Raw genomic sequence first — 26,976 nt, 5'->3', positions numbered from 1 at the left:
GAAGCACAAGGAGGACAATGGGAAATCATTCAAATCCCGAGAGAGGAAAACACCGAAGCCGACGCCATCGCCAAATCAGCATCAGAACTCGGAGATCTATTCACTAAAATGCAGTTAAAGGAAATTCTCGAATCACCAAGCACCAGAAAAACAGAAGTCATGGAAATCGAGGAGGCCGACTCCTGGATGACCCCATTGATCAAATATCTAGACCACGTCGAGTTACCAACAGACAAAGTCGAAGCCATCCGCACCATCAGAAAATCTGCCAACTACTCATTTCACAACGGAGTTCTTTACCGAACCTCCTTGACTCATCCATGGTCTAGGTGCGTCTCGCCCCAGACAGGAGAATTCATCTTAAAAGAAATCCACGAAGGAATATGCGGAGCACACGAAGGAGCAGTCACCATAGCAATAAAAACAATACTCCAAGGATACTACTGGCCGACCATCAAAGAAGACGCGAAAACATTAGTCAAGAAATGTGATAAGTGCCAAAGACACGACAACATCAGTCGTGTACCAGCAGTACCTCAAGGATCAATGGAGAGCCCTTGGCCGTTCTCCACATGGGGGATTGACATAGTTGGACCGTTTGAAACGGGAAAACATCAATTGAAATTCCTAATCGTCGCAATAGAGCACTTCACAAAATGGGTAGAGGTAGCGCCAGTCGCAACCATCACTGCAACCAAAGTAGAGGAATTCTTCAAGAACGAAGTAATGTGCCGATTTGGCATACCCCACACTGTAATAGCAGACAACGGCAAACAATTCAATTGCAAGCGGTTCAAGGCATTTTGCAAAGGACTGATGATCAATTTGAAATTTACTTCGGTGGCGCACCCCCAAACAAACGGAATGACAGAAGTCACCAACCGAACCATAGCACAAGGAATAAAAAAGAGACTTTCTCAGTATAAGGAGAACTGGGCAGAAGAATTATACAGCGTTTTGTGGGCATACAGAACAACTTCTAGAAAAGGAACTGGCGAAACACCCTTCAGGCTCGCCTACGGTACTGAAGCTGTAATTCCGGTAGAAATTGGCATACCCAGTATCAGAGTGAACTATCTAGAAGAAGAAACTAACGAGGCTAGAACAAGGCTATGTCTAGACCTACTAGAGGAAAGGAGGGATGAAGCGGCAGTCCGAGCCGCCACATACAAGAAGCAAGCTGCAAGATACCATAACAAGAGAATGAATTCAAGAGAATTTCAAAAAGGCGATATGGTCTTACGAAACGCGGAAGTTGGCAGAGGAAACATAGGAGTAAAGAAAATGCAGGCTAATTGGGAAGGCCCCTACATTGTAGAAGAAGCTACTGGTAAGGGCGCATATAAACTAAAGACAATAACTGGGTCCATGGTACCCAGATATTGGAATATAGAGCACCTGAGAAAGTATTATCAATAGATTAATTCTTGGCATGTACTTATTTCCATTTTTAAAATAAAAGGGCGATTTGGCGATAAGAAGCAAATTTTATAGGCTCGCTCGAGACCTAATATATACAATTTAACAAGAATCGTTCGAATCTTAGTTAAAAACAATTTAGACTCGTCCGAGTCAAATAAATAAAAGGATCCATTCGGACCTACAAATAAATCACACCAACAGAAGTTTAGATTAACTTCTCAAAATAACAAACGAGTTTCAATTAACTCTGCAACTAAAGAAAAGCAATGGTCAAAAGATCATTATATTCACAAAGGAAAATTACAAAGGATCCGCCTACGATCCAATACAAAAGCAAAAAATAATACAAAAAGAAGAAAATAAAAACTAAGCCTTCTTCAAGGCATCTTGCTTCTGCTTATCAAGCTTCGCCTTCACCTCCTTCGCCAAAGAAGCAGGATCCAACTAATTGACTCCAGAAAGATCGACGCCAGGATTCTGCTCCCGCAGCTTTGCCCCGATCGCCAACCGGTATTGAGTCATGACTTGGGAATAAAAGCTCCCAGAGTCACCCAAGCGCCGGCGGAGACGACCCTCTTCTTTCTTCAGATCATCCTTTTCCTTAGAGAGAGCATCTGAAGAAGACTTTAGAGACTCGACCTCATCGGATAAAGTTCGAACCCGAGCCTCTAAGGCGGAAATCTCCCGAGTCTTGGCAGATACGGAGGACCTCAGCTGTTGGATCAGACCAGTCGCCTCGCCAGCTTCCTCCTCCATCTTTTGCTTTTCGGAGAGCCAGGATTCAGAATCCTTCTGAAGCTTTTTTAGTTGATCCACCGCATCCCTTCGGCGGCGCTCCAAAACAGCGATGGACTGAACCACCTGCGAAAGAAAGCAACAAATAAGAAAAATATAGAAGCAAATCATAATATAAAATAAAAGAAGAAAAACATACCGAAAAACCGCCGAGACAGGCGAACTCAGCCAAACTATCGCCATGTTCGCGATCAATGGACTCGATGTCCTCTTTTATCATAATATTCTCCATGCAAGCATGAAGAATGGCGACGTTTGAAAGTCGAGGCGGATTTTGTGCGTCCGCCCAAGCTGCAAACCGAGGTGCCTCATCGACAGACACCCCAGAAGATTTTTTCTTCTTGGGACGCTTGGAAGAAGCTCCAGCTTGGTCCTCAGCGGGACGTTTCTTGCCGGCGGTAGGCAACTCCTTCAGAGAAGGAACTGAATCCTTCGAAGGATGCAGAGGCGACTCAGGAGTCGCTGCAGGAACCTGATCGCCAGAAGCAGGATCAAGACCCACCGAATCAGGCGACGGATTCGGCACGGCAATCGTAGAAGGGTTAGGAACGCCGCTAGTGACCTCGCCCATATCTACAGTCATATCGACATGAAAATTATCAAGCAAATGTTCAAGAGAAGTCGACATCCTACAAAACAAAAACATAACAGCAAAAGTTAGAAAAATACCTTCTAAGGGAAGACCCGCCAAAAGTATTTCACGGCAACTTAAATATCGTTCTAAAAGAACGCTGTACTTGGGCTTATCAAAGCGACAATCGGACAACAAGGACACGGCGAAGTCCCTTTCCCCATCAGTCAGATCAGGTACATCAGTAAGCGAAACCTTACTAGAAGTAAAACTCCGCGAAAAAGAAGAAAAAGAGGAATGTTGAACCAAGAAAAACTTAGGGGTCCAACCCTTCAAAGAAGACGGAAGACTAAAAAGAGACCGATTCGGTCGACCACCCGCAAAAATAAATTCCTCACCCTTTCGGCGGAAGAAAACATAAAAATAATTAAAAAGAGCAAGCGAAGGCTCCTGCATCCGAACCCTACACGATTCCATAAAAGAACAAAGAAGGCGAATCGCGTTCGGATGAAGTTGACCCAAAGGAATACCTAAATTATGACAGACCTCTACGATTAAAGATTCTAAGGGAAACCTAAGACCCGCTAAAAGCTGCTCATGGAAAATTACTATCTTGGAAGACGAATCGGTGCTATGATTCGCCCGATACAGTTTTCCAGGCCTTAGAATAACATATGACCCAGGAAAACTAAATTCCTCGGCATAGCCAAGTATCTGTTCTCTTGACAAGGAGCTCCAGGTATATTCCAGCTCGTCACGAGCACCCTTCGCCCCCTCGGTTACTTCTGACATTTTAAAAAAAAAATTAAAATGGGGGGGAAACACGGAACGATAGTGAAATTAAAATTCTAAAAGATCAAAAGAGAGAAAAAGACGAAGAACAAGAAGAACAAAATCAAAACTGCAAAGAACTACCAAGAAATCAAATTAGCGAAAAGGTAAAATACCTTGCAAGTAAATACGCAGGATCGAAAGAAAGATAAGGAGCAATTTGAAAACGAGGAATCTTGAAAGCAGAAGAAGAAAACCCACAGAAAGCTTGAAGAAATTTGCTTTACCAGTTGCAGAAAGAGCAAAGAATGGAAGAAGAAGGAAAATGAGCAATTATATAACCTAAAAACCGAAGAAACTGAATAGACGAGATCCCATAATTACAAATAAGGACCAACTAATAGCGCACGAAGACACTTGTCCTTCATCCAGTCACAACCCTCTACTGATAGACGACGCGTGGCAAACGCGGAATCTTACTAAAGAAGAAACGTCGCCCACAGACATATGAAACGACTCGCCCGGAATACAAAACGACTCGCCCGTATAAGGGGACTCGGCTCCAAAAGAGCTAAAATCCACTAAGGTATAAATGCCAAACTACTTCAGCTCACTTGCGGGGGGGCTAATGATGGATACCGAATCCTATCGTAAATATAATGGAGCCGAGTCACAGGAGATCCACTCTCAGGTGATACCGGACTCCCCCTGAAGATCCGAAGATATGAAGGAGACGCCGAATCCCTTAAGATTCGGTGATATGCTAATAAAGACCGAATCCTTAGAGATTCGGAGATATGCCAACAAAGACCGAATCCCACAAGATCCGCCCAAAGCGCGTCAGGTCCGGGATTCGGGTAATCGACTAAGAATGGAAGTATTGTCCTATTCGGACACAATCACTATATATGGAAGGATAAACTCTACTTTAGGAAGATAAGACTATTTAGGAAGACGTTCCTAAATAGGACTCTTATCAGATTAAGGTAGATCACGACAAATCAGAAGAATCCCTACGATATTGCCGAATCCCTAAAAAGTAGGATTCACCTGCCTAATACAACTCTACTAGGTATATTCGACTACTATAAAAGGAGCACGAGGTATGCCTAGAGTCACAATTACATTCATATACACAAAACGCTGCTCAAAGCTCTAACTGACTTTAGCATCGGAGAGTTAATCGGACAACCACCGTCCGGTTAGCTTCTACCTTGTTTTGCAGGTCTTACTCACCGGTTCAGAAAGCAGACTCCATCAAGTATCATTTTTCATTTTTTTCAATTGTGGGTATGCAATAAAAGCTACGTGGCAATTTTTTTAATCCACTTATGGTGTGCCATTTACTTTATTTTCTTTAAGTAACAAAGTATTTTTAGTATGAAATGTTAGATCCCCTATTAATTAGACATTCCCACGAGCAATGGCGAATTCATAAACTAATCTAAAAGGGAATAAGTTTTATAATTTAATATCAAATAAAAAAAATAAACTAATCAATATACTATGTACAATTTAGACTAATTAAAAAAATAATATTAATATAATATTTTTAAAAACATGGTCAACTAGTCATCTTTTGTTATGATGTGGTTAGTATAAATTCCGATATTAGAAAAGAATTATAAAGTGCTAGATTATTATAAACTGGGCTAATGATCAACCGTGTAACTTCATTTTAGAGACCTCTATTACAATCCCTCACGGAAAGTTCTTATCTAGACCCAGTTTATAAAAAATTTATGGACCCATCTAATAAGGTGTTAGAAAAATGAGAAAAAAGAGAAAATAATGAAAAGACAGAAAAAATTGTGTTTGATTTTCTAACACATTAGTGGATAAGTGCATGGAAAATTCATGGATCAGATTTAGGTTAGAATTTTCCATCCCTCATAAGAATAAAAATGTTACTAAATCTCTAAATTTTACTTAATGCGCCAGTAAATCTCTTTTGTCCTAAAATCGCCCTAAAAACCGCTCTAAACCCAAAAATGACCAAAATACACTTTAAAATAATAAAAAATAAACCAATTCAATCTAATCAAACTTAAAGTCATCCATATAACCAAATTAAATCTATTTAATCCAAATTAAACCTAAACCACCAATTCATCCAACTAAATCAAACCACTCAATCGAAAACCTTCACCTACCGCCACCACCTTTTTTCGGCCACCGCTACCATTTATCGCTGGCACAAAAATTTCGACCAAAAGTTAAATAAATAATTAAAATTAACTTTTTTTAATCTTTGTTGTGCTTTGCAGGGAATCAATAATTAACCTAAACTTTTGATATTATACTTAAGATTTAGGTCTCACTTGATTCACAAATATATATTTTTCAGGAAGTTAATTGTTGAGGAAGTTAGTGTGAATGAAATGAATACTGCTTTTGTTTGGTTTACTTGCTAACTTCCCGGGAAGTTGTATTTTAATTTTAGTTAATTAAAATTGAATGACGATATTAACCTCAATAACTAACTAGACTAATAAAAATATAAGGAGATAATTGTATATTCCATTAAATTAACTAGGAAAGTTCTATTTACCTAAATTTAATTAGGGAAGTCACTTCCCTAATTAAAAGGAAGTCAAATTGTTAACTTTTCGGGAAGTGAACATAAAAATTGTCCGTTAAAAAAACACATAAATTGAACTAGATAAGAATATTTTGTTACTTTCCGAGAAGTAAATTTTTTTTTGTTTACTTACCCCGACTAAGCGAGACGTTAGACTAATCGCAAAGATCCAGAGTATCTTTTATTTTAACAATAGATCGATAATGACTCTGGCGTTTGTGCACTTCAATGAAAACTTTATCCGGAGTGGAATCTTTCTAAATCCATTGTTTATATAACTACGCAATTTCACAATAATGCAAAATATAGGTATCTGCAGTTCATAAATCTTAGCTGCAAATAAAAAAATCTTACCTAATAAACGTGATTATTAGTCTAAATACTTACTAATTTATTTATTAATAAGGGTGGAACAACCTTTAGGCTAGGTAGACTCTAGTCCCTACTAAGACCAATTTTTCTTTAAAATATAAAGATAAACTTTTTATAAAAATAAATAAATTTGTAACAAATTCAAGTTAGATTGAGGTTAAACTTAAAATGTCGAAAAATTATAAATGAATTAAAAATTAAAATTCTGAAAAATAATCATACTTCCGCTAATAATCTCGTTCATGTAGGGAAGGGCGAAACCAAGAATTAATATAAAGAAGGGCAAAAAAAATTAATCTTAAATGTATATATAATTACAAATATAAAATTAAATATTAAAATGGTTAATAATCATTGAATGTATCTTTTATTTGTGTGTTTCTAATAGAAAATAAAAAACTTACACATATATATTTTTCAATTTTTTTTATAAAGGTGGTCAATCGACCACCTCGGCACAAGGGTGACTTTACCCCTACATGTAGGAGTTATTTATATAGACTAAATATGTTATAAGTTTTTTTTCCAAGTTAGGTAGTAGATAAATAGCGTAAAGTTACAAGATGATTAAAATCATACAATAAACTTTAACCATATGATCTTTCAAAATTAAATCTAAAAAAATTAAAAAACAAATAAAATATAAGCTTAAAATAATCGAAAAGCTAGAAGACAACTCTAAGACGTACGTGAAGCTCGCCAACTCTTAACACAATTATTAATGTATTTAAAAAAATAAAGTGAAAATCTATATAGATGTATTGGTATTTTTATTTTAAAATTAATTTAATTAATATTGTTGGGCAATTCATCATTCTAAGGTTTGTTTGATTTGTTTAATTAATGCTTACATTATTTTCACTTTATTTCTTTTTTAAAAGTCAATTTGTTTTTTTATAAAAAGATAAATACAAATATACAATTGAACATATTTTCTATTTTTTTTCTCACTCAAAATAAAAAGAACAGAAGGTCAACGCTTTTCCTAAACTTGTGATACAGGGTCATCTAATCCAATTTATACTTTTTTGAGCAACTAACTCCAAAACTCTTCAATTATGGGTCAAATAACCCATAATTATATTTTTAAAATGTATAAAATATGAATCGGAGGCGAGGAATGCAAAAAAGTAATTAGATATTTCCCTAATTGTTGCGATATAACTATTCTAAATCTAGTTTTTAAAATAAAAATATAAATTATGGGGTTATTTGTCCAAAAATGAAGAGTTTTGGGGTTAGTTGCTTAAAAAAGTATAAATTGGATTAGATGACCTTGTGTCACAAGTTCAGAGGGCGCGTTGAGTCTTTGTTCAAAATAAAAATAACATGTTTTCTTTTTAATTTTCGGTGCATTAAAAATAGGCCTAATTACTTAAAAAAACCCCACCTTAAAACAATTTTTCGTTTATACCCTGCCCTAGGAAAAAGTTCATTTGTACCCTTTTTTTGATTTTTCGTTTTCAACTGTACCCCAAAATTTTATTTTTTGACAATTTAATTAATTAAAGGATGAAAACATTAAAAACAATTAAATAAATGGGTTATATTATCCTTTTTCTATTTGAAAAAATATAAATAAATTAAAAAATGAAAGATTATTTTAAGCTTTTTCTAGATAAAAAAAGTTCAATTTAGTGCTTTTAGGTAGAGTTGAAAATGAAAAATTAAAAAAAAGGTACAAATGAAATTTTACTAAGTCATGGTATAAACGAACAAATATTACAAGGAGATGGTTTTTTAAGTAATTAGACCTTAAAAATACTATAGAAACCATAATTTCTTCAATTATTGCACTCAATATTACAGACATAGCATTATTTAAAGGATGTCCTAGCGTTACCATTTGACACACTTTCTTCTATTATCCACTGAGAGTGGTTCTTGTATAGTGTGCCACTGTCACTGAGTCACTCCATTCAAGTTCTCCATTAATGGCTGCTTTAAGAAGCTTGTTGAGGAAAAAAGCTTTCTCATGCAGCAATGTCTCCCTTTTTTCCACTGAGGCTGCTGTTGATTCCTCATTTGCTCAAAGAATCAGAGATCTGCCCAAAACATTTCCCAACACTAAAATCAAACCAGAAGTTGCTCAAGTAACTTCACTTTTCTTGAATTTTTTGAGTTTCTTGTTAAGGTTTTGGTTGAGATGAATGTATTTTTTTTGTTATAGATTTTCTTGAATCTTATGTTGTTGTAATGTTTTTTTATGTTGCAGCTTATTGGAAAAACTCCCATGGTCTATCTTAGTAAGGTTACTGAAGGATGTGGAGCTTATGTTGCTGTGAAACAAGAAATGTTTCAACCAACTTCCAGTATCAAAGACAGGTACCAATTTGTTTGTAGATCACCTTCTTGGTTAAATGCAAATTAAATCACGAGCTTTAGCGGAATTTGTAAGTAGAACGTAAACTTTAAAATTTGGTAAAATCAGTTACCACCTTTTACGTTTCGGCAAATCGGAACGCCAATTCTGTTAAAAGATGCTGATATGAACACCAGAATATACTGTTTCGAACAGCCATATCAAATAAAATTCATCAATAGATCGGTGTTCCAATTTGTGAAGAAATGAAAGTTGATGATTGATTTTGCTAAATTTTAAAGTTCGTGTTGCAACTGCAAAATATGTTAAAGTTCATGATTTTTTTGCAATTAATCCTTTATATAATCATAACTTTTTCCATAGCTAAAATCAAATTTAACTAAATAAAGAAACTAAATTTTTGGTGCAGACCAGCTTTGTCTATGATGAATGATGCAGAACAGAAGAAATTAATTACTCCTGGGAAGGTTGGTTCAAGAATCTTTAATCAAATTCTTTAAATATGTCTTTAGGAAATCTCTGTTTGTTTCTCTTAGTTTGTTTTTTGTGTTTTTTGTGTGTGTTTTCAGACAACCTTGATAGAGCCAACATCTGGTAATATGGGGATCAGCATGGCATTTATGGCAGCCATGAAAGGATATAAGATGGTTCTAACTATGCCTTCATACACAAGCTTGGAGAGAAGGGTGTGTATGAGAGCATTTGGAGCTGATTTAATTCTCACTGATCCCCTCAAAGGAATGGGTGGAACTGTTAAGAAAGCTTATGACCTCTTGGAGAACACTCCTGATGCTTTCATGTTACAGCAATTTGCAAATCCTGCCAACACTAAGGTACACACCGAAACTTCTCGACTTTTACATTTCGGAATTTGGTTTCCATTTCCAGACACTCTTATGAACTTACAAAACTCTATATTTATAACATATTCTTATAAAAGATATAGTTTCCAGTATCGGCGCACTTCCTATTTAAATGTTTTCGTTTCCGAGCTACATAGATTTTGGTTTATCTTAATTATTAAAGAATTGCCTGGTTGGGAAGATGTTAAACTAATATCTGACCTTTAAATATGGGAACAAACAGATCCATTTTGAGACGACAGGTCCTGAAATATGGGAGGATACACTCGGTCAAGTCGACATCTTTGTGATGGGAATAGGCAGTGGAGGAACTGTCACTGGAGTTGGGCAGTACCTTAAATCCAAAAATCCTAATGTTAAGGTATGTAATGCATATGTCCTGTTAGAATTCTTGTTTTTGATTTTTACTTAAAATGGTTAAAAGTGGTTTTCTGTTATGATAGATATATGGAGTGGAGCCTGCTGAAAGTAATGTCCTCAACGGTGGGAAACCAGGTAAAAAAATTTTCCGTATAAAGAAGAAAAAAGAAGGAAAGTTTCTTTATTTGCAGTCTTTAATGTTCTGTTGGTTGAAATAGGTCCTCATCATATTACTGGAAATGGAGTTGGTTTCAAGCCAGACATATTGGACATGGATCTAATGGAAAAAGTTCTTGAGGTAAGTATCAACGGACAAGCTTATTGGCTCTTGTTAGTCATCGAAATCTATTAAATTGACAATTAAACTGTTCGTTACTCGGCAGGTTAGTAGTGAAGATTCAGTAAATATGGCTCGGAGGTTGGCGTTGGAGGAGGGGCTTATGGTAATGACTTGAACAGATATTTACTTATGTTCTGTTACATGTGATTGTTCTTAAATTTTGGTTTTATTTCTCTGTTACATACTCTATTTGAACATGAATGGATTTAAAACAAGATTTTTGAGATGTGATCTAAAGTTTGTTCTTTGAGATTCAACTTAACTTTTGACTCATCGACCTCACGGTTATTGGTGTCTGCATCCGGTCCAAAGAAATGAGCATCGGAATATAATCTTGTTTAAATTTTGTGGTTGTAGGTGGGAATATCATCAGGAGCCAACACTGTTGCTGCACTTAGACTTGCTAAAATGCCTGAAAACAAAGGCAAACTCATTGTGGTAAGAACAATTTCTCTTATTCATATCCACTGAATTGAGAATCTAACTAGTCAGTGCTTTGCTAAAGTTCATACAGCCCACTGATTTCAATCAAAAAATAATCTTGCAAATTGATGCTTCTTTAAAGTATCATATAAATATATAATACTGGAAGTGGGTATAAACAAGAAAAATTACAAAGATTAACCTAAAACAGGTCAACATTTTCAAAAACGTTTTTGTACGCTCTATGTTTTCACTTCATAGTTTATACCTAAAAGTTTTCATTCCATATGCTCCATATCAGAAATGCATCGAAAATGTGTATATCTTTAAGGTATTTTATATGTTAATGTGATGCATCTTCTGTAGCAAAACAAGGAGCATACAATGAAAATATTTTTGTTTTTTAGGCGGAGATGAAATTTTCGGGTTTGAAGTGTGTTTTTGAAAAAATTAAGTGGATTTTCTGTAGTTTTGTGGTTTTCCCTATTAACTATGCTCTTGAGTCTTGACAACTTTCTTCAAGTCTTTAACTTATGGTTTCATCACTCTTAGCAAAGTTTGTTAGTGTTATATCATATGTGGATTTCTGTGATTATAAATTTTCGGCATTAATCATTTGGTGTTTTGAATTTCAGACTATCCATGCAAGTTTCGGGGAGCGATATTTGTCATCTGTTCTGTTCCAAGAACTGAGGAAAGAAGCTGAAAATATGCAGCCAGTTTCAGTTGACTAGTGTTGTAGAATGGATTGTTTGTGTTCAATAAAATGTTGAATTGTTGCTTGTTTGACATAACTTTCTTAGGTGAAATTACTTCTCCAGAACACTTCATGGTTGTTATTAAATGGTTGTTTTTCTCCTAATAAGAAGTTATGTAATATGGCAGCATCAATTATTTCTCTCATGAAATTCATCACCCATAATGTTTGAATTCTTTGAATCATTTTTGAAATGATTTTATATGTTCATCTTTAAGATAATCTTGAGCCCTTTGGTTTCAGCTGCCCATAACACATCATTCTGATGAAAAAAAAAATCATGAACTTTCATGTTTTTCATTTTAATCACGTAGTTTAAATTTTGTCATTTTCATAACGGATTACTATTTTTTACAAATTCATACAGGGCGTTGAAGTGACACTCTTTCATTGGTATAAAATGATCTCCATCTCAGCAAATTATACCAATGAAGCCGTGACACCTCAGCACCGTGTATGAATTTGATAAAAAGTGGTAGTTTGTGCATGAAAATGACAAAATTTAAACTACGTGATTAAAATGAAAAAATATGTAAAGTTCGTGATTTTCTGTGACATTATTCCTTCTAATTAATAATCATTTAAATTTAATTTCAAATTCAATAAATGATGTGCTATAAAATGATTGAATTATTTATAATAATTAATGTCACGTGACGTGACACATCATTTATAGATAGTTCATGATCTACGTGTGGTGTACTAAATTTATCTAATAATTTTTCAATAAGAGGACTATAAAAATATATATTTTTCTCATATTATTTTGTTAGAATTTATAGTTGAGAGTTCAAATTTTTAGCTTGACAAATTAGAAAACATTATTTTTTTTATACAATATTTAAGTTCAATACTACCGACAAATTTTGTTTATATTGATTTGCAAACAAATGATCATTTCATCCCCTCAACTGTACACAAAAGAATAAAAAGGTCTTTCTCAAGCGAATCATATCAAAACAATCCATAACTTGGCCAAATCGTTCATAATTAATTCTAATTAATTATAATTTAAACTATAATTAATCCTAATTATGATCCTAGTTAAAATACTAATTAATACTAATTAAACCTAAACATAATCCACCAGCATCTACCGAGCTCTCCATCTCCTACCAAGCAGCAATCGGCGTCATCCATCATTATTCATTAGCAGTTTGTGTGTTCGAACTCAGTTGGGTTCGAATAAACGTTTGTTTGTCTATTGTAGACGACAGGCTGGTTGCTACGTTGATGCATTCGTGTGGTTCGTTGCTACATCGTTTCATCGATGATGGATCGATGATGATGGCAGTGATGAGTTGTTGATTAAAGGGTTAAAGTGAGAAAATGAAAAAAAAAGTAAAAAAAAAGACTCAATTTAAATAAAAATTGTAGTGATCTTTGAAGTTGTCAAATATAATGATCATAATTGATTTTTAAAAATCATTAAATGTCAATTTGAAAAATAAGATAAAATTAAGGAGCATTTCAAACTTTTTTTCATTTTGCAATCACGCAACATAGTGAGGTTGATAGAGGGACTTCTTGATCCGATTCTGTTAAATTCAGACTAGATTTGATACGGTTCGCTTGAAAATGATTTTTTTGTTTTTTACGCTAAATTGAGAGGGTAAATTGATAGTTTGTTCATTGATTTTATGATGTCTTGTATAAGTAAGAATGATTTCTTTTGGTAAAACAATAATCACATGGCCTCATTTAGCTATAAATTTTTTTATTTTTTTTGCCAAAGATAATAATATATAAATATGTAAGAAGAATGACCATCTTCTGAAGATAATGAACCATTCTTAAGCAAAGAAAATACAATAAAACTTATATTGGAAAGACAATTATGTTAAGAATTGTGTTTTCCCACATTGGAAGATTTTTTTGTTACAAGTGGAGAATAAAATACTCATAATGAAAATCATATGAAATGAATGAACACATTTAGAGATCACAATAATTCAATTTAAGAGTTAATTAATATAAAATTTTTTAATTGATTAAAATGGCTAAATATGAGTTAATGGATCCTAACATATAAATGTAAGGATCTTGGTGACTCTTTATTTTAATATCTTTTATTAAAAACGGATCAGATTACACTTTGCACCGTTTTCGGCTCAAATAGATTCAACCGTATTTTTTATTTGGCCTAATGTCTTAAAAAACCCCGACCTTTTAGCCCCTTTTCAATCATACCCTGACGTTGAAAATTTGTCAATTTTACCCTATTTTGCATTTTTGTGTTTCAATTGTACCCTGAAAAATTAAATTAACGTCTTTTGCGTTTGGAAATTTGTTTAAAACATTCTCCATGTCTCGCATATATTGATTGTATATTTTTAAAATTTATTTAAATTTAGTTAAATTAATTAAGAATTTAAACTAGTGTTTATTTGATTATGGTTTTTAGTTAGTTTTTAAAAATAAAGGACTTATTTGTACTTTTTTGAATAAAAAAGAATTTAATTTCATGTTTAGACTTAATTAATTGAATGATTTCATCATTTAAGTAAAAAAATTAACAAAAATTAAAATATTGGGGTACAATTGAAAACGGAAAATTCAAAAGTGGGTAAAATTGACAAATTTTCAACGTCGGGGTGGAATTGAAAAAAAGTTTAAAGGTGAGGGGTTTTTGAGTGATTAGGCCTTTTTATTTTGAAAAGAATTGAATTGAACTAATTTTTGAATTCGTCTGAACACAAAATTCGTTTTGATTATTGAACCCACCCTGATCCTACTAAGATTACAAAATTCGCATGAAGATTACTTTTTTTTTTGTGGCACTAGATATAATTTATTGTTCACGTGATCATTCAAGGAATAAAGCTATTTCAATGGATGAAAAAATAGCATAAAATAGCAAAACTTAGGATTAAAGTAATCTTAATTTGAGTGTCATTTGTTTTAATGATTTGAGGCTGAAAATTTTAACATTAATAAAAAAAATTGAACACATAATTTTAATAAAAAATATTAAAAGCACGAACTACAACTTATAGATATTTTTTCGGTCCATAATATTTGTCATATTTGTCAATTTTTATAAATTAAGAAAATAATAAATATATTTTGTTTTATAGAGATTTTTACTAAATTGTCTATAATAATTATTATTATTTTATATTTGACTATCCTTTAACCTTATTAAGTTATTTTTTATTAGGGATAAATTTGAAAAAATAGCATCTTTAAACTTTAAAATGACAAATATTATAGACAAAATATTTATCAAATGCGATAAATATTATGGACCGGAAGGAGGGAGTATATTCTTAAAAGAGTAATGATATATAATCCTCTTTTTAATCCACTATTTTTAACCCACATGACGTGGCAATAAAGACTGTAAGAATAAAAAATTGGTTATTGCGATATATATTTTCGGATAAATAAAATATTACCACGTAAAAAATGATATTCAAGGTGATACAAAATGGTGGATTAAATAATATTTTTATTTTTAAAAAGTTGAATTGAGTGACATTCTCGATGTTACATTGCTATGTTAGTAAAATATATGAAAACTTAATTGGTAATGTAACTACACAAAAATATATATTTTAAATTTAATAATTACCTCTTTTGTTTTAATATAATTATTCATTTCCTCTTTTTTTTTTCAAATACTTGTTCATTTTTAATATATTATAATTTTATTGCTCTTATTTAAAGTCCGCTATTTATTGTCGTTATTTCAAAAAAAATGAATTAATCATTGTATTAATAAAGATATAATAAAAATATTATAAAATTTAAAATGCTAATTAAATTTTTTTAAACAATATGAAAATGGTAAAATCAACAATTATTTTGGATGGATGAAGTATATATTAGTATGTTTTTGGTACTAACTCAATTCAGTATTTTTGTTACATCCGCTATGTTGTTATTTATGGAAATGTACTTTTAAAGTTTTAATGAAATATTTTTTACAAAAAGTATCAACCATTATTAATATCATATAGTAATAATTTAAAAGAATACTGTAATTGCAAAAACACGATTTAATTTGAATTCAATCATTTTTTTAAATTTCACATGATATTAATGATCGGAGACGGAAGCTGCCATATCTTGGAGTTAAGGGTTAGATCAGAAATTAAAAGAAACTACAAGGCTAAAAGTCTAAAACACTCGCTTCCTTATGAAATTTCAAACCGTGGACCCCACCACCAGCTGCAAAAATAAAAGAAAAAACGCCATAAAGATTGTTCATGACCAAACCTCCACTTGAAAGACAGAGAAAGGTAATAATTTCCCAAAAAAAAAAAAAAAAAACTAGGGTTTGACTGTAAAAAAAAGAGAGGGATTAAATTTCACATCCTCCAATTGCGTGACAGCAAGAGCAAAAAGCGACTCGTACTGAGTGAGTGAGTGAGTCACTCTAACAAGAATCGCCGATCTGACTCTCTCTCTCTCTCTTTATTTCTTCAGATCCAATTTTTATTTTCACTCCGAAATTATCGTTTTTTATTTTTATATAATTAATTAATTACTATTATTTTTAAGAGAGAGAATTATTATGTAACAAAGAGAGCAAGAGGTAGAGGGAAGCCACTGTTGAACGTTGGGATCGGAGGGTAAAATCGGGTTTTGTAAAAAGTATAATTAGAGGGATTTTGGCTTTTTCCTTTTTCTTCTATTTCTTTATTTTACTCTCAGCTAGCTTCCTGAATTTTCGTGTTTTATAATTTTATTGCGGGAAATTTGAATTACAAAAATTGGTCAGGGGTTTTAATTTTGTATGCAATCTGGGGGCGGTGGTGGTGGGCCCAGCCGGGTGGGACCGGCTGGGCGTACGGCTTCCACGTCATCAGCTGCATCACCTTCTTCTTCCTCCTCTGCTGTATCGACACCACAGCTAGGGTTTGATCAGCAACAGCAACAGCAACACCAGCAGCAGCAGCAAAACCGGCAGCAATTAGGTTCTAGACAGGTTAGGGTTTTAACTAGTTAGTTAGTTTTTGAATTTAATTAGTTACTGTATAAGTATATTCGATGATGTAATTATTACAATAGTTTAGTAATAAATGCGAGTGATCAGTTGGATTTTAATAGGCTGGTTAAATTTCTAGCTGTAGTTATGGATCAATTAGGCTTCTATTTTGGGTTGGGTAAGCTTAAGTCTGCTTGGTATTTGCTTTAAGTTCTGTTTAGCAATTCTTGTTTTGGGGGTTTCATTATTATGATTCAGAAATTTTATTATTAGTTTTTTACTTGGGGTTTAATTGGATAGTTTATTTATGATAATGACTGGTGAAATTGACTATTGCTTTAACTTTTGTTTGTTTCATGCAGACATTGCAACATCAATTACTAAGGAAACCTGAAGGAAATGAGGCCCTTCTAGCTTATCAAGCTGGCGGTTTTCAAGGAGTTTTAGGAGGAGGAAACAATTTTGCTCAATCTCCGGGTTCAATGCAAATGCCTCAACAATCCAGGAAATTCTTTGATATGGCTCAGCAGCATAATTCTTTACAGGATGGCCAGAATAGGAATTCAGCTGCCGATCAACAGGTTCTTAATCCGGTTCATCAGGCTTATCTTCAGTTTGCTTTTCAACAGCAAAAGTCGGCTATGGCCATGCAGTCGCAACAACAAGCTAAAATGGGAATGTTGGGCCCTGCCACTAATAAGGATCAAGAAATGCGGATGCGGAATTTGAAAATGCAGGAACATATGTCCATGCAGTCGGCTAATCAATCTCAGGCATCATCCTCCAAAAACTCATCCGAGAACTTTTCTCCTACTGAAAAGCAGGTGGAACAAGGGCATCAGCTAGCCTTTGATCAGAGGAATGAGCAAAATCCTCTGACACAACCCCCTATCATCGGACAACTAATGCCTGGTAATGCTGTGAGGCCTATGCAAGCACCACAAGCTCAACAAAGCATTCAAAACACGGCGAACAATCAGCTCGTGATGGCTGCTCAAATGCAAGCAATGCAGACATGGGCACTTGAACGCAATATTGATCTGTCATTACCTGCAAATGCGAACTTGATGGCCCAGCTCATTCCGCTTATGCAATCAAGGATGGCTGCTCAGCAAAAGGCCAATGAAAGCAGTGCAGGTCCCCAGGCTTCACTGCGTCCTGTATCAGTGCCAAAGCATCAGGTTTCTTCTCCGCCTGTTGCTAGTGAGAGTTCTCCACATGCTAATTCCTCTAGTGATGTCTCTGGGCAGTCTGGGCCTCCTAAGGCAAGGCAGAGTGTTCCGACTGGGCATTTCGTCCCAAGTCCCAATGCAGGAATGGGCAGCATCAGCAATGTTCTTGCAGCGCAGCAGCTTGCTTATCACAACAGAGAGAACCAAGTGGCTCCTAGAACAGGGGCTGTACTTGGAAATGGAATGCATCCTATGCATCCTCCTCAGTCCTCAGCCAACATGAGCCAAGGCGCGGATCAAAATTTGCCTGCTAAAAGTACTATGAGTAGCCCAGATACATTACAAGTTCAGAATCTCAAGCATCCGAGTCGATCTTCTTCTCAATCTGCTGGTCCTTCTAATGAGGGAAGCTCAAGCAATCCCATCACGTCACAAGGGGTGTCTTCTGTCCAGATAGCCCAACAGCGTGCTGGATTCACCAAGCAGCAATTACATGTTCTAAAAGCACAAATACTAGCCTTTAGACGACTGAAGGTAGGAATCTCTAACTTTCAAGTTCTCTGTTTTCTTTCTGTCAAATTTGTTTACGCATATTGTAAAGCTTTAATTGGCTAAATGAATACTATGTTGATAAATTTAATGTTGATAATTTTAATGCTGTCTTCATATTGTGACAGAAAGGAGAAGGTACACTTCCCCAGGAGCTTCTTCGAGCTATTGCTCCTCCACCCCTTGAGTTGCAATTGCAGCAGCAGATTCTTCCTGCTGGAGGAAATAATCAGGATAGATCTGGCGGAAAAAATTCTGAGGACCATGCAAGGAATTTGGAGTCCAATGAGAAGAACTCTCAGGTTATTCCATCTAATAAAGGGCAGAATATCGCAAAAGAGGAAGCTGTGTCTGAAGAAGAGAACGCAACTGTCTCAGAAAATATCATGCAAGGTGCAGCAGCTGTGATGAAGGAGCCTACAACCTCAGTGGCTCCTGGAAAAGAAGAGCAACAAACTGCTATATTTTCTGTTAAGTCAGACCAGGATTTGGAACGAAGTCTTCATAAAACTCCTGTTAGAAGTGATGTTACAGTTGATAGGGGAAAAGCTATTGCGCCACAGTTTCCTGTGTCTGATACATTGCAAGCTAAGAAACCTGCACAGACAAGCACCGCACCCCAGCCAAAAGATGTTGGCTCTGCACGAAAGTATCATGGACCATTATTTGATTTTCCCTTTTTTACTAGAAAGCATGATTCTATTGGATCTTCAGGGATGATTAACACTAATAATAATCTGACATTGGCATATGATGTCAAAGATCTTCTTTTTGAGGAAGGGGCGGAAGTCCTTAACAAAAAGAGGTCAGAAAATTTGAAAAAAATCAATGGTTTACTGGCTGTGAATTTAGAGAGAAAAAGGATTAGGCCAGATCTTGTTTTGCGATTGCAAATTGAAGAGAAAAAACTCCGGCTTCTAGATCTACAGGCACGTTTAAGAGATGAAGTTGATCAGCAGCAGCAGGAGATAATGGCAATGCCTGACAGGCCATATCGGAAGTTTGTTCGCTTATGTGAGCGGCAGCGGATGGAGCAGGCAAGGCAAGTACAAGCCTCTCAAAAATCCATGAGAGATAAGCAATTGAAATCCATCTTCCACTGGCGTAAGAAGCTTCTTGAGGCTCATTGGGCTATTCGTGATGCACGTACTGCCCGCAACAGAGGAGTTGCAAAATACCATGAGAGAATGTTGAGAGAGTTTTCAAAGAGAAAGGATGATGACCGGAATAAAAGAATGGAGGCTTTGAAGAATAACGATGTTGAAAGGTACAGGGAAATGTTGCTGGAGCAGCAGACTAGCATTGACGGTGCTGCTTCTGAAAGATATACTGTTTTATCGTCATTTTTAACCCAGACAGAAGATTATCTTCATAAACTGGGAAGTAAAATAACTGCTGCCAAGAATCAGCAGGAAGTGGAGGAGGCAGCAAATGCTGCAGCTGCTGCTGCACGATTGCAGGCATGATTTATCAACTCCCTCTCCCACCTGCTCACTGTCTCATGTCTCTCTTTTATTATATAAATTGATTTTGCACTGTCTGCATTCTTTTTACTCATCTCTGAATTAGAACTATTTTTTTTCTCCATTTCTTACTCGCCATGCGTTGAATAGTTTCAGATTTACTTATCCATTAAGTTTTCTATTTGTCGATAAAGGGTCTGTCAGAAGAAGAAGTACGGGCAGCTGCAGCATGTGCTGGAGAGGAAGTAATGATTAGAAATAGATTTATGGAAATGAATGCACCCAAGGACAGTTCATCTGTTAGCAAGTAAGTTATCGATCTTATGCATGCTTCATATTTTCTGCTATTGGGAGACTTTACAGTCTATTTCTATCATTGAGCTAACATAGGGTGGTTACTTAATGTGTTTACTGTGCTATCTATGGTTAGCACCAAGTATTCTATATAGAAATTTATTCCTTCTCATTTTCCTCCTAACAAAGTCTATGCATTATTCAAAATGGGTTTAGCTTTTTTAATTGGTTTGTACTTGCTGGATTTAACAGATACTATACTCTTGCTCATGCTGTCAATGAGAGGGTCATAAGGCAGCCGTCCATGTTACGAACTGGAACGTTAAGAGATTATCAGCTTGTGGGTTGCTCATTTCTTTTTTCAATATTTTTCTGATGCAAATTACTTTCTGAGCTGCTGATTTTGTTATCAATGTTTATCTCATACAGGTTGGGTTACAATGGATGCTTTCTTTGTATAATAACAAATTGAATGGAATCCTAGCAGATGAGATGGGTCTTGGAAAGACTGTACAGGTAATTTCCCGCTGTCTTACTTTTTGCTTCGATGAATTCCGGTTGCATCACTTGGGCGGATAGACATCTTTTTCAAAATACATCTTTTTCTTGTACAGGTGATGGCTTTGATTGCTTACCTGATGGAATTTAAAGGAAACTATGGCCCACATCTTATAATTGTTCCTAATGCTGTTTTGGTAAATTGGAAGGTATGTTTCTTTCTGGTTGTATTTTGAGACTTTTTGTTTATTCTGTTGCTGTCTACCGTATCTATTTGAATTTATGTTGCAGAGTGAGCTACATACCTGGCTACCATCTGTGTCATGCATTTACTATGTTGGCAACAAAGATCAACGGTCAAAATTATTTTCTCAAGTAAGAAAATCTTGTGTGCTCTTTTCTATCTTTTTGAGTTTTGAAAGCACTTCTGAACTTTATATCTTACTCCTACTCTTACTCTGCAGGAAGTTTCTGCCATGAAATTTAACATTCTTGTGACAACTTATGAATTTATAATGTATGATCGATCAAAACTTTCTAAAGTGGATTGGAAGTATATCGTAATTGATGAAGCACAGAGAATGAAGGACAGGGAATCAGTTTTAGCCCGTGATCTTGACAGATATCGGTGCCAGAGGCGCTTACTTCTCACAGGAACACCATTACAGGTCTGTTAAAAACATCTTCTTAGTTGACAGTATGTGTGTAACATGTTTAGGGCTTTGTAAAGATTTTGAGGCATTACATATTTCAGTATAAGGCTGAGTGTGCCAGGTGGGACAGTTGTTGCCATCCCAACAACTATTCATGGCTGGTAGTTTGTGCACCAAAAAGCTGATCTCCCGAGCTGATTTATGTGTTCCACTGAGCTTAATTTTTTATCGAATATATGGGATCTGTTGGGCTTTATAAAGGACATCTATTATTCATTGTTGATGCGCTTGGCTTGTGCTTTTTATCTTTAAGTTTAAAGATTGAGTAGTATTGGCCCGCTTGAGAGAAAGACCTTAAATAAATCTTCTGTACTAATAAAGTACTATATGTTACATTTGAAATATGGTAGGAGAGATTAAAAGATTTTTTATCTGTCTTGTCTCACATAATGGTCCTGATACTGAGATTTTTAATAGAACCTGAGTAAGCTTTGTCAATTTTTTCTGAGTGTTGGGATGGATGATTCAGCTATAGGATTGTGATATTCTTGCATTCTTAAATTGGAACAAAAAGCCCAATTGACAGATAGATTTAATAGACCAAATTTTCTCTGCAGAATGATTTGAAGGAGCTTTGGTCTCTACTGAATCTACTTCTGCCAGAAGTTTTTGACAATCGGAAAGCATTTCATGATTGGTTCTCAAAACCCTTCCAAAAGGAAGCTCCTACACATGATGCGGAGGATGACTGGCTGGAAACTGAGAAGAAGGTCATCATCATTCACCGACTTCATCAGATTCTGGAACCTTTCATGCTCAGGCGTCGTGTTGAAGATGTGGAAGGTTCACTTCCACCTAAGGTATGATATTACACAGTTACAATTGATCATCTGTTTTTTTTTTTTTTGGGTAAATGATCACCTCTTTCTATCTGGTTGATTCTACATTATATCAATATTGCAGGTTTCCATCATTTTGAGGTGTAGAATGTCTGCTATTCAGAGTGCCGTATATGATTGGATCAAATCTACTGGTACTATCCGAGTTGATCCTGAAGATGAGAAGCGCAGGGCTCAAAAAAATCCAATTTACCAGCCTAAGGTGTACAAAACTTTAAATAACAGATGTATGGAGCTTCGGAAAAGTTGCAATCATCCGTTGCTTAATTATCCATATTTTAATGACTTTTCCAAGGAATTTCTTGTTAGATCTTGTGGGAAATTATGGATTTTGGATAGGATCCTTATAAAACTTGAAAGAACAGGGCATCGGGTACTACTTTTTAGTACTATGACAAAGCTCCTTGATATAGTGGAGGAGTACTTGCAATGGAGACGGCTTGTTTACAGAAGGATTGATGGAACAACTAGCCTAGAAGATCGTGAATCAGCTATAGTAGACTTTAACAGTCCTGGTTCAGACTGCTTTATTTTCTTGCTCAGTATTCGTGCTGCCGGGAGGGGTCTTAATCTACAGTCTGCTGACACAGTTATCATATATGACCCTGATCCTAACCCAAAAAATGAGGAGCAGGCAGTAGCTAGGGCCCATCGAATTGGACAGAAAAGGGAAGTGAAAGTCATTTATATGGAAGCAGTTGTTGATAAAATTTCTAGCCATCAAAAAGAAGATGAACTAAGAAGTGGGGGTTCCGTTGATCTGGAAGATGACCTTGCTGGGAAGGATCGATACGTGGGATCTATTGAGAGCCTCATAAGGAATAATATTCAACAATATAAGATTGATATGGCTGATGAGGTTATTAATGCTGGACGCTTTGACCAAAGAACAACACATGAAGAGAGACGAATGACTTTGGAGACATTATTACATGATGAAGAGCGATATCAAGAAACTGTCCATAATGTTCCATCACTTCTGGAGGTTAATCGCATGATAGCTAGAAGTGAAGAAGAAGTTGAATTATTTGATCAAATGGATGAAGACCTGGACTGGACTGAGGAGATGAGAAGCTATGACCAGGTACCTAAATGGCTTCGAGCCAGTACAAAGGATGTAGAAGCTGTGGCTAATTTATCGAAAAAACCATCAAAAAATATCTTGTCTACTACTAGTGGTGTGGGTATTGAATCCAGCGGAGTGGAAACTGAAAGGAAAAGGGGCAGGCCCAAGGGGAAAAAAACTCCTAATTACAAGGAAATTGATGATGACATTGGGGAATACTCAGAGGCCAGTTCTAATGAGAGAAATGGATATTCCGCGCATGATGAAGAGGGAGAAATTCGAGAATTTGAAGATGATGAATCTAGTGGTGCTGTTGGGGCTCCTCCCATCAATAAGGACCAATCAGAAGATGATGGTCCTGCATGTGATGGTGGGTATGAGTATCCCCTGTCTACTGCAAGTGCTAGAAATAATGATATGCTAGAAGAAGCTGGTTCTTCTGGATCGTCTTCTGATAATCGAAGAATGACAAGAATAGTGTCTCCCGTTTCTTCGCAGAAATTTGGGTCCCTGTCTGCATTAGATGCTAGACCAGGTTCTGTTTCTAAAAAGCTGGTATGTTTCTTTTCTCTGTTCTATTTCCATGTTAGCAAATTTGTTGGATTATGTGCTGTCTGTTCACTGTGTTTATTTATTTTTCCTTTTCAGTCAGATGAATTGGAGGAAGGGGAAATTGCAGTGTCAGGAGATTCTCACATGGATCACCAGCAATCTGGAAGTTGGATACATGATCGTGAAGAGGGAGAAGATGAACAAGTTCTGCAACCTAAGATAAAACGAAAACGTAGTATTCGGCTTCGACCTCGTCACACAATGGAAAGACCAGATGAGAAGTCTGGAATCGAGGTGCAACGTGGAGATGCATGCTTGTTACCGTTCCAAGGCGACCATAAATATCAAGCACAGTTGAGGACTGATGCCAAGATGAAAACATTTGGAGAGCCTAATCCTTCCCGGAATGATCAGAGTGATTCCACCAAAAGCAGGAGAAACTTACCATCCAGGAGAATAGCTAACACTTCAAAATTGCATGCTTCGCCTAAATCTAGTAGACTAAATTTGCAGACCGCTCCTCCTGAAGATGCTACTGAACATTCCAGAGAGAGTTGGGATGGGAAAGCTACAAATGCAAGTGGGAGTTCAGTAATAGGCTCTAAGATGTCAGATGTCATCCAGAGAAGGGTATGTGTAAATATCTTGGCTACATTTCATAGTTGTTCATGTCATTTATATGCTTACATTATCACGGGTGGTTTAAAAGTGGTGTTGATTTTGTGGAGAATTTTGTTGCTTGCTTCACACTGGATCTCGGACTTGCACCACCAGTCTCCCTCCATCCATACGTTTTGTACTTCTATATCTATCTTCTCTTATTTTGCTTTTACAGTTAATGTATAGCTTGTGTTTGAATTACTATTATGCATTACACCTCAATAATTAGATGGTGTCATTAAGAATGATAAGAGTGTACCAACTTAGGGATGGTTTTCTGATGAGCATTCTATGGTGATCAAGCTTTTTTCTTTCTTTTTCTTTTGGTTAATTTACCTGGAAGTTCTCATTTTTGTAGTGTAAGAATGTCATCAGCAAGCTCCAAAGAAGAATGGACAAGGAAGGTCAACAAATTGTGCCTCTTCTAACTAATTTGTGGAAGAGGATTGAAAATTCTGCTGGTTTTGGAAATAATCTCTTGGATTTGCGGAAGATTGAAATGCGTGTTGACAGATTAGCGTACAATGGAGTAATGGAGCTTGTGCTTGATGTGCAATTCATGTTAAAGGGTGCAATGCAATTTTATGGGTTCTCACATGAGGTATGATTCCTTAGTTATCTCATTATCTCGATCGCATACATCGACAAATTTTGTTTATTATCATTGGTTTATTATTTGGAGAGTTCTATTCGGAGTGCTGCTGGAAGTAATGATTTTGAAGCATGGTTAATCTTTTCTAATAGCCTGGTTTATAATTCTGGATTGTCCTCTCTGAATTTCTACCCGCTAGTAGTGATGGCAATTTTTCTGTTGCGTTGAGCACTTGGCTATGTTTTGTTGGGCATAACCAGTGATTGTTATTTCAGATTTTTACTATTATTGTCGTTAGCTAATTGCCAAACATGGCCATCTATAACTACTGCTCCACCCCTTTTCCTGCTGTCACCGTCATAACACCCGGTTTACATCCTCCGTGTTTCCTGTCATTATCTTTTGTCAGTTGTCACTGCTACTCCATCAAATAAGCCATGATATTGGAATAATAGATAGGTCAAATGCATTTTTTTTTTTTTGCTACCAAGCAAAATAATGGAATTTTAAATCACATTATATTGCACATCCGATTTCAATACATTACATTGCTAATTAACTTCTTGTGCAAAAGCCCTTTTGAAATTTCTCTCTTGCATTACGTGATTTACATCAATTAACACATCTCCAGTAGTCACCATTAGATTTTTCTAATTTTGCATCTATTGCATACTTGAATTTTATGTGTGGTGTGCATCCAATTAGTAACTCCTAACAATTGTTGGAATCTCAAGGTACCGTTGCATGATGCAGGTTAGATCTGAAGTAAGGAAAGTACACGATCTTTTCTTTGACATCTTGAAGATTGCGTTTCCGGACACAGATTTCAGAGAAGCTAGAAATGCACTCTCTTTTAATCCTCCACTCTCTACCTCCTGTTCCACTCCATCCCCAAGACAGGCAGCTATGAGTCAAAGCAAGAGAAACAGGCTAATTAATGAGGTAGAACCAGACAGTAGTACTACTCCTAAGGCTATTCAACGAGGATCGATTCCCATTGGCGATGACATAAGGGTCAAAGTCCATTTGCCAAAGGAATCGAGGCACGGGACTGGAAGTGGTAGTAACAATCGAGAACAACATCCGCTGGATGATTCTCCGGTGCATCCAGGGGAGTTGGTTATTTGCAAGAAGAAGAGGAAAGATAGGGACAAGTCGGTGGCAAAGTCGAGGACTGGAACAAGTGGTCCAGTTTCTCCCCCTAGCATGGCTCGTAATTCAGTCCCGAGTTCAGTTACTAGGGAAACAAGAATGGGCCAGCAGAATTCCCATCAGCAAGGATGGGGCAACCAACCTCAACCAGCAAATAATGGTGGTGGTAGTGGTGGGAATGTCGGTTGGGCGAATCCTGTAAAGAGGTTGAGGACAGATGCCGGTAAAAGGAGGCCGAGCCATTCATAATCGTCTTCTAAAGGTAGTGTATAATGAAAAAGAAAATGAAAGAAAAGAATTGTCGGATGCTCAGTTTAGCAGAAGAGTGTATTAGGGGCTCTTTGTAGCCTGTAACAAATGCGGTTAGCCAGCGATGATGTTGTTAATATAGCGTAGGTCATTGATAATCCATTGTATACTTGCTTCTTCCATATGATTTCAGAAATCCCATAGTTTTCAGGTCTGCATCCTGCAGTAATTCTCGACTTAATAAAGGTAAATATACTATGGCTTTCACCTATTTATGTAAGGTGGTGAAATAGTACAATCAAGTTGACTTTATAAAAATGTAAGAAATTTTAGATGAAACTGAAATTGACTCTACAAAGATGTAAGAAATTTCAAATGAAATTGAACAGAGAACATAATTTTACAAAATTTAACTGAAATTTTGTATATCCAAATTGAATTGAAAAGCTAAAATTTTGTGTCAAACCAAGGTGAATTTGATTTAATGGTTTGATTTTAGGCTTAATCTTCCAATTTTTTTTTAACTTGTTGAGTTTTTTTGTTTACTATTAATCATCTAAAACTATTTTGAACATATTCATCTTTTTATTTATTTTATAAATTTTTAAAATTGTCAATTTTTAGTTAATATTTTAATTTTCAATTTCAATTACAGCTATTTTTTTA

General features: G+C 35.6%; 2 protein-coding genes across 2 annotated transcripts; both read left to right on the top strand.

Moving 5' to 3' along the window:
* Positions 1-8,349: 8,349 nt before the first annotated feature.
* On the top strand, positions 8,350-11,712 carry LOC126686745 (bifunctional L-3-cyanoalanine synthase/cysteine synthase 1, mitochondrial). The gene is made up of 10 exons (XM_050380971.2): positions 8,350-8,605; positions 8,728-8,837; positions 9,245-9,302; positions 9,405-9,668; positions 9,922-10,059; positions 10,142-10,193; positions 10,277-10,356; positions 10,442-10,501; positions 10,756-10,836; positions 11,457-11,712. Exons 1-10 carry the CDS (start codon positions 8,447-8,449, stop codon positions 11,553-11,555), a joined length of 1,101 nt encoding a protein of 366 aa, XP_050236928.1. The 5' UTR covers positions 8,350-8,446; the 3' UTR covers positions 11,556-11,712.
* Positions 11,713-15,824: 4,112 nt separating this feature from the next.
* On the top strand, positions 15,825-26,539 carry LOC126687418 (ATP-dependent helicase BRM). Its single transcript, XM_050381979.2, has 14 exons — positions 15,825-16,511; positions 16,874-18,217; positions 18,361-19,692; positions 19,890-20,002; positions 20,242-20,329; positions 20,419-20,505; positions 20,604-20,696; positions 20,779-20,862; positions 20,952-21,155; positions 21,758-22,000; positions 22,104-23,660; positions 23,754-24,287; positions 24,676-24,918; positions 25,663-26,539. Exons 1-14 carry the CDS (start codon positions 16,320-16,322, stop codon positions 26,308-26,310), a joined length of 6,762 nt encoding a protein of 2,253 aa, XP_050237936.1. The 5' UTR covers positions 15,825-16,319; the 3' UTR covers positions 26,311-26,539.
* Positions 26,540-26,976: the final 437 nt, after the last annotated feature.

This window comes from Mercurialis annua, linkage group LG6 (genome assembly GCF_937616625.2).
Source record: "Mercurialis annua linkage group LG6, ddMerAnnu1.2, whole genome shotgun sequence".
Classification (NCBI taxonomy): Eukaryota; Viridiplantae; Streptophyta; class Magnoliopsida; order Malpighiales; family Euphorbiaceae; genus Mercurialis; species Mercurialis annua.
This window is presented reverse-complemented; position numbering and strand designations above follow the sequence as displayed.

Bases quoted from the DNA above. Each gene is read 5' to 3' on its own strand.
- LOC126686745 (XM_050380971.2), top strand. From the start codon at position 8,447: ATGGCTGCTTTAAGAAGCTTGTTGAGGAAAAAAGCTTTCTCATGCAGC. The intron at 10,502-10,755 runs GTAATGACTTGA...TTGTGGTTGTAG, and splicing joins CGTTGGAGGAGGGGCTTATG to GTGGGAATATCATCAGGAGC. The intron at 10,837-11,456 runs GTAAGAACAATT...TTTGAATTTCAG, and splicing joins ACAAAGGCAAACTCATTGTG to ACTATCCATGCAAGTTTCGG.
- LOC126687418 (XM_050381979.2), top strand. From the start codon at position 16,320: ATGCAATCTGGGGGCGGTGGTGGTGGGCCCAGCCGGGTGGGACCGGCT. The intron at 16,512-16,873 runs GTTAGGGTTTTA...TGTTTCATGCAG, and splicing joins AGCAATTAGGTTCTAGACAG to ACATTGCAACATCAATTACT. The intron at 22,001-22,103 runs GTATGATATTAC...TCAATATTGCAG, and splicing joins AAGGTTCACTTCCACCTAAG to GTTTCCATCATTTTGAGGTG.